Genomic DNA, 15,287 nt, shown 5'->3' with positions numbered 1-15,287 from the left:
AGCGTCACTCGACTGTGGTTAGCCACACATGAAAGTCAGATACTGCAGCATAACCGGTAACATGCTACACTGCGTTAGCGTTTTGATTTCAAAATAAAGCACAAGTGGTTTTATTACAACAAAAAAGGACATTTTCAAGTAATATAACACTTTGAACTTCGTTACACTATTGGACATGATATGACGAAACAAAACAAAAGGGCGCGGATAGGCTAAAGTAACGTGGGAACGCGGCGCTTGTTTTTTTTATTTTGAAAATTCCTACTTAGGAATTCTATTTTTTCTTCGTTAACTTGACAGACGCGGAGCTCCGCGGGAGAGCGCTGTCCAAAGGATAATCGCAGGTGGCGAGCCTGACAAATTGGCAGACGATAGAAACATGCGTTTGAATGCCATATAAACAACAACAAAACATTTGAATTTACCTCGGTTATTTATCGCCCTCGCTCCTTGAATGCTCAACAATGCGCTCGCCGGCTCGGTTCGTCGCCAGCTGGGCTCCCACCATCCACATCCAACACCTCCTCCTCGACGTCGTCCTCCTCTTCCTCTGTTGCACGCTGACGATGATTGACGGGGCCGAGAACCAGCGGCCCTGCACGGAGGTAAGCGATGCGTCTTTATTCACGTTAATTCATGCTCTATTCGCGCTTAATCGCTCACCCATTCCCACATTTCATTGCAAGGCTGTGCACTGATTGGGCTCCGTGTGACGTTCAATAATGTCCCTTGAGGAGGAAAAAAAAATCACATTTCCCGTTTTTCTGAGGTCTGAAGTTGATAACAATAACACAGAGGTGTCCAGACTTTTTCTCTCAAGGGCCACTTTTTAATTCGTTCTGTGACCACACTTGTCACTCAGGTAATTCTTTCATATCTAAAAACAAGGTTTCCTATTGAAATTAATAGATAAGACAATCTGTTCTGTTTAGCAAGCTGATCATTTGAATCAGGTGTGTTGGAGGAGGAAAACATCTAAAACATACAGGATAGGGGCCCTCGAGGACTGTATTTGGACACCCCTGCTCTATATAAAACCAAAAATCTCTTCTTTCGCCGTTCCATCCAGCGTAGAAAGTAAGTTCGGCTGTACAATGCAGCCAAACGACATGGGTAATGTCAATTGCTAATTTTGGTATATGCCACAGGCTGATAATAAATAAACAACAGGGGCTGCAAATGGCCCCTGGACCCTAGTTTGGACACCACTGCCAGAACATGACTCATGACTGCTTCCTTGCTCCAGTGTGTTGAACTTGGGCCACTGTGTGCTTATCAGTTTCCTGCATGGACTGTTTTTCCCTGTCCAACTGCTCTGGATCAGCTCAACACCTCCTCTGAAGCCCACACTGGTTTTGCACTGGTCCCTGAGACAGAAGGGCAGCATTCCTGAAAGCAATCACTGCCTGCTAGGGCTGAACAATTATGGACTTAAAAATAAAAAAAGATTTCCGATTAGAATCGTCCGCCGCTCCTTCAATGAAAAGGAAAAGCAAAAGACATTCAAAATGAAATCTTTTAGGGTGTTTTCGGGCTTCATTCTGTGTTTTTAAGATATAGCCTTGTCTCTGTTTTAAATAATTGAAAAATGTGGTCGTGCTACTCCCTTTTGGTTGCAAAGTCCTCGTACAAATTCAAATCAGTGACAGTGCAAAAAACTGCCATCTTAATCATTTGTCGCCATAGATGTGAAGGCGGAATGCTGTGCTTCAAGACAAACAAAAAGGAGTGGTCATTACTTGTAGCGCGAGTTTGTCTCGGTGGAAGCGCTTTGAGCTTGTAAACGCAGTTGCTTCATCTTTTATTGTTCAGTAAACCAAAAAATATATAAAAGGGTTGAGGGGGCACTGGAAGGTGTCCTTTACTCTTTGCCCCATTAACCAGACCCCAGACACCTCATTAGGTACATCAAAAACATAATCATGTTCAATTTTGATGCGGTTTTATCGTATGCCTGGGTTATTCTCAGCATTTCAGCTCTAATCAATATGCTTTCATAACAGACAAGGCACATCGCAATATCTAATTTGATGCTGGTATGTCAATGCTGTACTGTAACAGAATGATACAGTTTGTACATTTCAATATCAATATTTTACCTCACTTTAATATTGATATTTAATGTTGGTGCATCAAAACGATGATACAGAACCTCGTGATATCAACTTTGAGGCCAGTGAGTCAACACTGTATCATAACAGACAAACATAAGATGCATTGCAATATCAGTATTTTGTCCCACCAGACACGTTGTGACTCATGATGTCATCATATTTGCTGTTTTTTGGATACTGTATTACAACACCGTGATACATTGTAATATTGATATTTTGTTGCACCCCTATTGATAAAATTTGATAATCACTGCTGGTGTAGCTATTCAGAATTGTCTCAGATAGATAACGATACTTTACAGCGTGATAACAAATGTTAAGCCGGTTAATCAAGACTATATCATAACAGACATGATACTTTGTGATATTAGTATTTTGTCCCATCCTGAATATTGATCTTTAATGCTGCCGTACTGGAACTGTAATAAAACAGACAATGATACCTAATGTTCTGAGTGGATGTGCTCTGTTTTTGTGTTGAGTCAGGGTGTTTTTATTATTTTTATATATTTTTTTTTTGCAGGAGGACTACTACTTTGAGTACACTGAGTGCCACAGTTCCGGCTCTCGGTGGCGGGCGGCCATCCCGCACAACCCCGGGGCCTGCGTCGGCCTGCCCGAGCCGGTGCGCGGCACAGATTGTAGTAAGTCACTGGCATGTTTTGTTGTGCGTCCATCTGTCTGAGATGCATGTGTATGTGTTGACACCTCCTTATCGGCAGCCCAGAATTTTCCAAAACGCATCCCGACAGACTCTATTTGGAGCGTTTCCAAAGCTAGAGGCCAATGAACGCAGAACTAAAAAGAGGAGCTGCTCTCCTCTTCGAAGGGAGATTTGTAAAAGGAATGGGACTATTTTATGATAAGTATGTCAACTAATTGTCAGTTAATTTGAGATATTATTTATATTACGAGAATGATTTTATGTATTTTTGAGATAAAAAATCATGTATTCTCAAAATAAAAAGATGTATTTTTTAAAGTAACAACATTCTGAGATTAAATTAATATTCGGAGAATAATTTTTTTTATAGTTTTAATTCATACTTGGGCTAAAAAGAAAAAAACCCAACATATCTTAGATATTAAAGTCATAATGTTACCGAGACTGAAGTCATATGTTTTATCGACAAAAAGTCATGTTTTCAACATTAGCATTAATATTAATAGTTTTCTATTAATAGAATAGTTTTAATGTTATTAGAATAAGAATGTTTTATTTCAGGATAAAAGGCTATTACTTCATTCAAAAAATAAACACAGTGATTACAGCATATGTGGGAAATGATGAAGCCGGAAATAAAGCTTGTTAAATAGCTCACCAATCTTGTGAGACCAGTTGTTAGACATGGCCTCTAACAGGTTTGTCCTGTGCTGCATCAACACTGCTTCACTCCCTCCAACGTTTGTTTCTCCTCGCAACCGCACAGTGTGTTATCTATACGGATTTAATGAATGCCAGTAAAAATGAAGTTCACGTCTACGCACATCCTAATCCTTTGCCAGCCAGCACCAACAGTACGTGTGACATCTTGGTAAAAAGTTTTTGTCATCTCATAATCTTTTGTATTGTGCATGTAGCCTTTTCGTGCAAAGCCGGCGAGTTCCTGGAGATGTCGGCCCAAGAGTGCACCCGCTGCGCGGCGGGAAGCTACTCCCTGGGCAGTGGCATCCGTTTCGACGAATGGGAATCCATGCCGGCGGGATTCAGTAGCCTAGCAACCGCCCTAGAGGTTGGCGACCACAGAGACGGGGACCTCACATGCAACAGGTGACGCATGGGTCAAACTGACCCGTTTAAAAAGAAAAAATGCAATTAAAATAAAAAAAGATCTCATGCTGGCCTTATTTTTGTTTTTTTTCTTCTAAATGAATTTTGAAACCTTTGAAAAAACCTACAAGCACATTTCGAATCGATAAATCTCTATCGTAGGTCAGTTTTAATCATTAAACACATAAGAACATACTTTTCAGGAAACCAATTCCTGCCACGTCATTTCTTTTTCAATAGTTACATTGTTTCCTATGTAGTAATATTGTAATTTATAGATCATCAAAATAATGCAAAATAAAATAAATGAAATATTTCACTCTGTGTAGTGAATCAATATATGACTGGATATAAGTGTCGAGTTTCCAAATTATATTTTTTTAGAGGCTTCTATATTTAACCCTCCTGTTATGTTGTGGGTCAAAATAACCCGCTTAGAAATCTGTGAAAAGAAATGTTCTGAGCATGGGATCTAGGTGGTTGCAAAAATTCTAAAAATATTTTTTAAAAATGTATAATATGGGAAAAGAACAAACTCAAGCCCATAAGAATACACTTAAAAAATATATATTTTCTTGACATTTGTAAGCTTTACAACGGGTGATTTTGAATTGCAGCATCGTAGGAGGCTTACAGTAAATGCTTAAATTCTGCCTTACAACATTTTTTTAAAACTTTACTTGAAATAACGTATTGGATATCAACATTAATTTGTATTTAAAAATTAATTTCTCCCTAATTGATTAAGAACATATTTCATTTCAAATTAAAAATACACACCATTTGCTTGGCCAACATACAGTTGGCTTGTTGCATGCCCACTGTAATGTGCCAAATTCAGACTGTATTAAACAATCTATGCATTTCCGGTATATTTTATTCATGTGAGCTGTGACACTTATAATCCAGTGATAATTCATTCATCTCCCCCCTCCCATACCCTCATGTCTCCCCAGCTCTTCTTGGGTGCCTCAGGGAAGCTATCTGGCGTCCAACCGGGACGAGTGCACGGTGTCGCTGGTGTACTCGGTCCACCTGAAGAAGCAGGGATCTGTCACTTTTGAGTACCAGTACCCGGACAACAACCTGCTCTTTGAGTTCTTTGTGAGTAGCAAACGCACACATTTTGTGCATTAACATTTGTGCTCAAGGGCCACATTGGATTTTTATGAAGGACAGATAGGCCAGCTCCTTTGTTGATGAGGTTTTAAAAAAAAAAAAAGGATTAACCATACGTCAAAAATATTTAATTCTCATTTTGTATTATTTATAATTAATTTAATTATAATTAACCATTCATTTAAAAAACAAAATACTGTCAATGTTTTTATTTGTATAATTTTCATTTTATATTATGAACACAGAATAAATTCACCAATTTTTAAATTATGGATTGCAGATCCAGAATGACCAGTGCCAAGAGATGGATCAGGCCTCAGAAACTAAATGGCTTAAACTCACCAACCAAGGAGAGTGGGCTACCCACACGGTAAGTTGAAACATTAAACGCGTACCGATTTTTAACATCTTAACTGATTTTGACAATGTGAGACAAAGCAATACACGATGAGGAAACTGTCAACATGTGTGCATACTGCTGTTATAGTGTTTGGTGTACTCAAGTGACTCAATTTCCTCCTCAGAACACACATCAAGGAAAAATCCCAGGAAGAGGAATCACTCTAAACACAATAGAAGACAAATTGCTCAGGATAATCTTTTAGAGACATTCAATAATCAGGTTTTTGCAGATTTTGATTGGAAGGGGGTGTCCATAGTCAAAATTGACCAGATTATCTGCACGTGTGTACCTCGGGGTTTCCGATCGTAAATGTCAGCCTGGACCATTTTCAGAGCAGATTGGGGAGGATAAGTCAATTTTAACGCACCCCACACCACAAAGAATTCAGGATAATTTTTCAGAGCAGTGATTCTCAAAGTGTGGTACCGCAAGTGGTATGTAGCCTCCCTCTAGTGGTATGCAAAAGAATCATTCAATTAAATGTGCAAAGTGTGTGTAATTGTTTTAAAAATCCTGTTCAGTGCAATTGTTAAGTATAGTTCAGATTAACTTTTAAGAACAATGTATTTGCTCAAATTTGTCTCACAGATGATTTTTTGTTTTGTTTTGTTACTACGTTCACCAGGTGAACCTCCAGTCTGGCACAAACATAATATACTGGAGGACCGGTGCCATCACGGTGGGCACTAAATCAGTGAAACCGGTGTTGCTGAAAAACGTCCAAATCGAAGGTTTATCTTTTATCTTCAACTTTTCCTCTTGGAATGATCACTCAATCAAATGTTCATCCATTCCCCATGTACTTTTTTGCTCCATCTCCAGGTGTGGCCTACACATCCGAGTGTTTCCCTTGTAAGCCGGGCACGTTCAGCCGAGTGCCGGGATCCTCCACGTGTGAGCCCTGCCCTCGGGATACCTTTTCGGGCCACGGGGCGAGCTCCTGCTCCCCCTGCGACACGACCACTCAGTATGCAGGTGGACACACACGCACACACGCACACGCACACACACCCACACTCATGGACACACAGCGCCTGATTTGCTAAAGGTGAAAATGGGTGCAAACTTGATTTCTTATGCTAACAGATGTGGAAGCTGATCTACTAACCGGGAGCGCACAGGTTTGCGTTTACTCAAAACGCTTTAAATTGCAGTGCTGTTCAGTTTTGCACGATCTGTTAGGGCTAGATGCAATGTGATTTATCAAACCTGAGACCAATAGGCCTGACTGATTTAGCATCTTTAATTCATTGACTGCCAGCTGCTTTTATTGAAGCATTCCCCATATTGCAAGCCGTTTTTGAGCACTTTTAAGACCCACAAAATATTAAACAAGCTGAGAAGTGACTATTGTTAGCAAAAAATATATTTTTGGATATACTACTAAGAAACGTAATGTCATCAACACTAACTCGCTGCATGGTCATCAGTGGCACGGACATCAGTGGCTTTTTTAAAATTTATTCTTTTATTTATTTTTTTGTACAATGTTTTCATCATACACACCAAGAACTGCTTCATCTTTTTCACAATCGTGACACATACTCTCTTTATACCGCACATATAAAGACTCTTTTTGAGTGGGAGGTCCCTAAACATGTTGTACTTCCAACATGTCGGCATTTCTCGCCCTCATAATCAATATGACAAGCTGAGATTCCCCGTCTTAGTCTTTATCTTCAACTCAAACAATGTGCCGATGTGAAATTCAAAGTGATGCAATGCCGCCATCTACAGGAGGCGGGGTCAAACAAATTTTTGTCGTGGGCCACATCGTTTTTTTCGTTTTCAGAGGTCCGTTATGACTGCGAAAGCACATATGGCACAAAAACTTACTCACAAATGTAGCCGTCGCTGGCAGACTGTTGGATCCCTTTTATCAAATAGAAAAGTCCATGGAAGTGAATGAGTTGATGCTGATTACTTGTGTCATTTTGCAGATGAAGGATCTGGAAAATGTAAAAACAGACCTCCATGTTCCAAGAAAGACTTTTTCAGCATTCACACGGCATGCGACAACTACGGGAAGGTGAGGAAACCTGGCGACCCTTAACCAATCACCTTCTGGAAATCCTCACACATTTTACCCTGTAACTGCAGACGCAGGTGCTATACAAGTGGATCGAGCCTAAGGTCTGCCTGGAGAACTTGCCCGGAGCCGAGGCGCTGCCCCCCGGTGGCGAGCGCGAGCCCTGCCCTCCTTGCAACCCTGGTTTCTATAACAATGCCACGTCCGTCTGCTTGCCCTGCCCTGCCGGGACCTACTCGGATGGAATGAAACGTACCATGTCACCATCGCTTGTATTGCTTCCTCATGCCTTTTCCACTTTTTGTTCATCTGTTCACTTTTGTCTCACTCGTCAGCGTGCCAGCAGTGCCCGGCGGGCACCGAGCCCACCCTGGGCTTTGAGTACAAGTGGTGGAACGTTCTTCCCGCTAACATGAAGACGTCTTGCTTCAATGTGGGCAACTCCAAGTGTGACGGCATGAACGGTGAAGACAGAAAATAACTTTTTTACTTTAACTTTTTTTAATCCACTGTCTTTTATATAGAAAAGCAGAGCTATCTAATAGATTGTTTAATTTTTTTCAAAGATAAAAAATGCAATTAAAAGCATTTTAATATATTCTTTAAAAATAGATTTCCTCACATTTTATAATTGGACAACATAACGGGGCTTGAATCCAAGATATATTGCATAATTCTATACATTGGGAGGGTCTTTCCTGCTCTGACCTCAACCCCATCAATCACTTTCGACAGAGCTTGTGAGCCTTGTGTCCCAATATTTTTTGTCTACATAGTTTGTATTTTGACAAATGGGTTTGAATTTTGAATTGAGTCAGAAACCTCATTGTGTCTTCTCATCTTCCAGGCTGGGAGGTGGCCCGCGATCACATCCGGAGCGGGGTGGGAAGCTCGGATAATGACTATCTCATCCTCAGCATCCACATTCCCGGCTTCAAGTGAGCATGTCGCACTTGTCACTCACTGTCGCGTCTCCGCTTGTCTTGACTCTTTTCCTTCCTCTGACTTCCACCAGGCTCCCGACGTCCGTATCCAGTCACACAGGCACAGAGTTTGGCCGGATTACGTTTGAGTTTGAGACGCTGTGCAGCGTTGACTGTGAATTCTACTTTATGATGGTGAGGGGAAACTCCTCTGTCAGTGTACATCAGGCATGTACAAACGTGTGCTTTTCTGCAATGTCGACTTGTTTTATGTATATATATATTTTATTGAAGGATGTGAACCGGAAGAGCACCACCGTGGTCGAATCATGGGAGAAGAGCAAAACAAGACAGTCGTATACACACGTCATGACCAAAAACGCCTCCGTTTCCTACACGTGGGCGTTCCAGAGGACCAACCAGCCCACCGGCGTAAGTCGGACAATGCTGATGTGCTGGATGACTTTCAAAGGCCCACTTTAACTGCCTCATCATTGTCTACATTGTTTACTTTTCAATGGAAGCCTGCTTAGGCAGTGAACTAGCTGAGACAATTTAAATGCTTTATCACCATATTAATTAAATTAAAACTGCTGATATGGCTACAATACTATTGAGAGAAAAAACGTTTTTTTGACTTGTGTTTTTTACTGTATTTAAAATTGTTGACATTTATAGCCACTACCATACTATTTCCATTCATTGCATTTTTGTATTTACTGTGTTATTCATCTTTTATTTAGTTTATTTTGATTGATTGATATTTACTTTTAAAACTGCTGTTAGGTACTTTTTATATTTAGTTTTTTGTATTTAATTTAATTTATTTGGGGCTTTTTAAATTGTGCTTATTTTCATTAATTACAAAACTGGTGCTATAGCTATTACTTTTTTGTATTTTGAATGTATTCTTTTTTTTATTGTATAATAACAATACATACTGTACACACATCGCACAAACGCTTGTGTGTGTGTGTTGTCCATCGCGTAGGTCCGTCACTACGTGAACGATGTGGCACGCATCTACTCCATCTGGGTGAGCAACGCAGTGGACGGGGTGTCGTCCGAGTGTCGCGCCTGCGCCCTCAGCGAGCAGCAGTCCAGCTCGGCATGCGTGCCGTGCCCACCGGGTCACTACATCGATCCGCAGAGCAGTCGTTGCATCGAATGCCCTCCCGACACATACCTGCTCCCCCAGTCCACACTGGGACCCGACGCCTGCAAGCCTTGCGGACCGGGCAGCCAGAGCAGCAAGGTTGGTTGAGAAATTGGTTGTCCCTTCATGTGAACATACAATGCAAACATCTGTTTACATTTTAAGACATGTTTGTGCTTACACAGTAAGCACACAATTAGAGATGCAATGATTACTTGACAAGCAATCGATTGCATTAATCGATAATTATTTTTGATAATCGATGAATAGTTTACCTTAATTTCCTGACTACATAGCTCACCTGATTCAAAGCCACAACAGCTAAATTTAGCCATACAGCAAATATGTCCGCCGGTGACGGACCAACCCGTCACTGATGGATGAAAAGCCATTGCTGTCATTTTTAAAAGGTGTCCCGTCATTTGTTAATCGTCAGTAAAACTGGTGTCCATCAGTGACGGACTGACAGGCCGGTCCGTCAGTCTGACGGAATGCCCACCTCTGTCACTTTGTCGCATAAGCACATATTGATGACTAAGGCTCATCCACGTTTGTCCCTGACATACGTGCTTTGTGCTTCAAATTCTGTTCCAGGACCACCGCTTATGCTACAGCGACTGTCACTTCACGCACATGGACGGCAACGTCACCATGACCTTTGACTTCAGCCCACTGGGCTCGGTGGGAACACTGATGAACGGGCCGAGCTTCACCTCCAAGGGAACCAAGTACTTCCACTTGTTCAACATCAGCTTGTGCGGAGGACCGGTGAGAGAACACGACAGCGCGTACATGCTCGCCCTGTGAATCTTGGACAAAACATTATCCCCCCCATAATTTAAAACAGTCCTCTTCTGTTTTAGTAAAATGTGTGTGACATGCAGCATGTTCTTATATTTTGCAAGGGAGTGACTGCATAGGCCAGGAGTATTTCAATAAAAATTGCACAGGGCCACAAAGATTTTTTTTATTGGGTCAAAGGTCAGGCCACGTGTTATAATAAATCCTTCTCATTCAAAACAAAACAAAAACACAAACTAATATGCAATATCATTTCCATATTGTGTCTGAGGTGTCTAAACCTGTCCTACTTCGCTCTTCATAATCGGCATCACACGCTGAGATTCAATCCCTAATCTTTATCTTCATCTGAAAAGCTGTGCTGATCTCAAATCCAAAGCGATGCAATGCCACGATTGACAGTGATGTATTCATCAGCAGTTTACAAGCTTGATATTCACAAGATGGATTTGACCCACTTCCACATCTAACGAATGAAAAACATATCTGACTAATACCGGTATATTATTCGTTCGTCAGTTTTCTAGGATTCTAGTTGCCAAAAATAAACGTCCACGGCAGTTAATGAATTAATATCCTCTCTGCACTCCCCCCTTAAGGATCATCTGGCCTCGTGCAAAGACAACGTGACCGACCTGTCCGTCAGCGATTCTCTGAGCGAGCGCAGCGACGGTGGTAACGCTGTCAAGACCTTCATCTGCCAATCAACCATAATCCCAGCTAGCGGAAGAGGCTTCAACACGGCGCTCACCTCGCAGTCCATTAACCTGGCTGACACCTTCCTCGGTGAGCAGCAGAATACACGATGTACGGAACCGCGGCTGGCCGTGATGTACATGCTAATACTTGATCTCATGTCGAACAGGCGCAACGGTGGAGAGTACACATGCCGGTATTAAGGCAAGACCGGAGCTGTACCCCCACTCCTCCAACAAAGTGCCAGATGTCAACTTCTACTTCCGGTAAGCCTTTTAATCACGTTATTCATAATTTAAAAATAGAAATGATTATTCCTCAAGGAACAACGCTCCCTTGAGAGTGTCGAATCCGATCCATCTTAGGTACAAGCACATCTGTTTCAAAGTTCTTCTTGATAAAGGCATTCTGATTAAGTTGAAGTACAAAAAAATATATAAAGAAGAGAATTACTTGCATTTAGTAAAATCACAAATTTTTGTCTGATGAAAATTTGCTAGCTTAATGCAAGACACAGTCTAAAGTGCCATAGACGGGCTAATGAAACAAGCATTGATGTTGCAGTGTTATAACACTTGAAACATTAGAAGTGAATCTCTTCTGTACTGTAAATTGTTTATTTTGTGCACTTGTCACTGCGACTGTCTGAAATAATATTCTGCGTCCCTTTGAGCCAATGAGAGGTGGATTTCAATGAATAAGATTATCAAAACGTAAAAAATTAAAAATCATACAGATTTGTTTAACATACAGGAAAATCCTTTTCAGAAGGACAATTTCCTACTTTTATTTGAGTTAATTGAAAATCATTTTGATTTTCATATGCATTTTCCAAATTTGTCAATGATGAATTTTGATTTTTGTTGTTGAAGTTGTTAGCTGTAAACTGCAATAAGCAAAACTCTGACACATACAACCATGAAATAGAGAGAGTCTAAAATCATCAATCCCCTGTTTTCTCAAACGTTTTTTTGCTACCCGGCAGTCATGTTGAAAATATCTTGTTTGCTGTGGTGTACCTAATGCAGTGACTGGAAAGCTGATTTTGCATTGAAAAGTGCTCGTCGTATTTGTTGCCAAGGTCTTTGGAGCCCACCTCGTCTTGCGACTCGGGCCGCAGCACAGTGGTGTCGGTCCGCTGCAATCCCGTAAAAAGTGCCAAAGGAGAACTCTCAGTGCCCAGGTAAGAACGTCACCATGGCTCACTTACAAAATTCCAGTATTTTTTTTTTAAGTTGGCAACTTTGCATGGGAATTAAGAGGCTTCTATGGGAATAAATTGATGCTCATTTCCCAGTTATTTGCCATGGAACGTTTCAAATCTGGAAAAGTTAAAAATAAATTCCCCATCTTAGCTTCCCATGAACAGTTCCCAGAACTTTACGTAAATATACCGTCAATGTTCCACCTGTGTGCGGCCCTTGCTGACGTCACTTGTCTGTTGCAGTACGTGTCCCGCGGGAACGTGCGACGGCTGCACCTTTCATTTCCTGTGGGAGAGCTCCGGGGCGTGTCCCACGTGCACCAAGAGCGACTACCACCGCATCGAGGGAGCCTGCAAGGCGGGACAAATGGTTTGTGGAGTCTGTCCAGTCCGAAGATATTTTCTTTCCGTTATTTTTACACACCATCCAACCATTTTTGGAGCGCTTATTCTCATTGTGACATGCTGTTGGCCAAAATACACCAAGGATCAGGAATTATAGTCTTGACAGTCTTTAAAGGCCTCTATGTTATGACTGCATGTTTTCATACCATATGAGATTTTACTGTACTATCTTTCATATTAAAAACGCTTTGGTGTATTTTGGGGGGCTGGAACGGATTTGTATCATTTCCATTCATTTCAATGGGGAATGTTGATTTGGGTTTGAGGTAAGCGATTAAAAAGGCAATTTTGTGCTTTTTTTCATAATACATGTGTGTAGTTGAAGGGACGGACTTGAGCGCATGATGTGTGTTTTGTGCAGGATCTGTTGTATGTATGGACAGAGCCCAAAGTTTGCATGGGAGGTGTGAGCCTGCCCAACAAGGAGACGTTGCCATGCAAAGGGATGGACCTCTGGGTGCAACTCTGCGCCGGATTGGGCGCCTTTATCACCGTTCTACTAATCTCGCTCACCTGCTACTTCTGGAAGAAGAACAAGAGGTACACCGTCTCTATCTGACTGTCTATTTTATCTATTTTGTATACAGTACTTGCCGTGCTCTTTGTGTCCCTTCATTACACACTTTATGTAAAGCTGTTTGTCATTTCACATAATAATCATAAAGCATTTTCATTAACAGAATAAAATACTTTTGCCGTTGCCAGTTCTTTTTCCACTCACAGCCTTTTTAATTCTTTGAGTCCGTCCCTCCTGCTCTTGTCTTTTTTCCGGCTTTGCAATGATTCCTGTTTATTCCTCGTGTTGACTGTGTGTCGTCTGCGCGGCAGGTTGGAGTATAAGTACTCGCGCCTGGTCATGTCAGCCAACAGCAAGGAGTGCGATATACCAGGCGCCGACAGCTGCGCCGTCATGGAGGGCGAGAACGATGGCGACATGGATGACGAGGTGGTCTACTCCAAACCATCGCTGCTCAGAAAACTGAAAGCCATAGCATCCAAGGTGAGTCGCCACATGCTGTACATCTGCTCGGAAAAAGTTTGGGATATTCAGTTTTCAGGTGAAATTTTAGAATGATCACTTTTGAAGACAGTCAGCAGAGAATCTTGTGGCTGAGATGCTCTCATATGATGTCATCTCATGGGGCAGTGTCCTCTCCTCTCAATATTCCCAAAATAATAACAAATGGAGACAGGCATAAGTTGCATGTTCGTTTTGGATATTTTCACTAAATTCGCTTAAAATTTTCGAAACATTTAGATAGAAACCCCATCATGGCCTCCATGGTGGTGAATACACTACACTTCAAGTAGCATTCTTACAAAGGGATTACGACGAGTAATTAATTAACAAAGGGAAAGATGGAGAAATCATGCTAATTGCTTAGCTAACGTATTATCGTGAAACATACAATTTCCCACTACGCAGCACATTATAGACGAAATCCACATCATAGCGGGGAACACCTTGTTATTTTATGTGTCCACCTGAATGTTTTTTTTCTCTTAAATGCAGAAAAATGGGGAAAGCTATGAAAACATGCAGCTAAACTCCTCTCATTCCAAAGCCTTGGTGTGGAGTTAAAGCCACGGAGAAATAAACACAGAGAGAGACCCTCAGGAGACTGTCCACTGGTGAAGACCCCTTTAAACCAGTCACCCATCTCTATGAGCTTTGCTGGGCACATACGCACACACACACACACACACCCCCACACACACACACACACACACACGCACCCTACTACACACACACACATGCACATGCACAGTGGCCTTCAAGTGGGTACGAGTGGGTAAAAGCTCAGGGTAAGATGGGGAACTATGTCATTTTGTGATTTTCTTTTTGATGGACTAAACTACGATGTAGGCATTTTGTGTTATGAACCCCATCCCAATCCGTATTCCCCTCCCTACCTCACCTGTGGCCACTCGTCATATGTGTGTATTGTTTTTGTTTTGATCCAATTGTTGTACAGCGAGGTGGACGCTGAGGTTGCATACTTCAAATAAATTATGACTTATTTATGTATAAGTGGACCCCAATTGGTTGCTTTTCATTTTCTTTGGAGGGTTGGAAAATACAATAAAAAAAATTGCATATATATTTTTAATGCATTGAATTTGTAGAATGTATTTCAAAATTTTTAACGGGAAAGAAAAATTAAAGAAATGTACTATGTACAGTAGTTAAAAATATTTTCAAGTAAATTTATGTAGTTCAGTTAAACAATTTTTTAATAAAAAGAAGGTATAATTAAAGCTGGGTTTATTTGCATATTTTTCTCTAATGTATAGGATTTATGGAGTATACTGTAATAAGAATATAGTATAAGGAATATACTTAAGAAAATAATGGATCAAACAGAGATATATTTTTACAAATGTTTCTACAGAATGCAATTTATGGATTAAAATGTTAAATTAATAGGAATGTATAAAGATAAACAACTGCATTTTTTCAAACACATCTTAATTAAATAATTTACAGGCAGCTAAAAAATGTATATTTAATACTTACTGTATGTAAACTTCTGGTTTCAACTGCAGGGAAATTTGCACAAAGCATTTTATCATATAATTTGTGAACTAATTTAAAAATGTCTTCATTCAAAAATAGGACTAATTAAAAGAAATATCCGTATTAAAAAAATAGGGTTATTAAAGTT

The 15,287-nt window shown here is 40.7% G+C and overlaps 1 protein-coding gene across 1 annotated transcript; it reads left to right on the top strand.

The window, feature by feature from the left end:
• The first annotated feature begins 279 nt into the window (after positions 1-279).
• elapor2a (endosome-lysosome associated apoptosis and autophagy regulator family member 2a) lies at positions 280-14,658 on the top strand. Its single transcript, XM_086029143.1, has 22 exons — positions 280-605; positions 2,638-2,758; positions 3,696-3,885; positions 4,842-4,989; positions 5,285-5,374; positions 6,033-6,138; positions 6,230-6,382; positions 7,348-7,436; positions 7,508-7,688; positions 7,772-7,900; positions 8,284-8,374; positions 8,452-8,554; positions 8,654-8,791; positions 9,351-9,614; positions 10,110-10,283; positions 10,916-11,102; positions 11,182-11,278; positions 12,094-12,195; positions 12,460-12,586; positions 12,983-13,161; positions 13,450-13,621; positions 14,135-14,658. The coding sequence occupies exons 1-22, from the start codon at positions 465-467 to the stop codon at positions 14,201-14,203; spliced, it is 3,051 nt and encodes a 1,016-aa protein (XP_085885269.1). The 5' UTR covers positions 280-464; the 3' UTR covers positions 14,204-14,658.
• The last annotated feature ends 629 nt before the right edge of the window (positions 14,659-15,287 follow it).

The sequence above is a fragment of the Filicampus tigris genome, chromosome 4 (genome assembly GCF_054856515.1).
Source record: "Filicampus tigris isolate MCC_2025a chromosome 4, RoL_Ftig_1.0, whole genome shotgun sequence".
Classification (NCBI taxonomy): domain Eukaryota; kingdom Metazoa; phylum Chordata; class Actinopteri; order Syngnathiformes; family Syngnathidae; genus Filicampus; species Filicampus tigris.
This window is presented reverse-complemented; position numbering and strand designations above follow the sequence as displayed.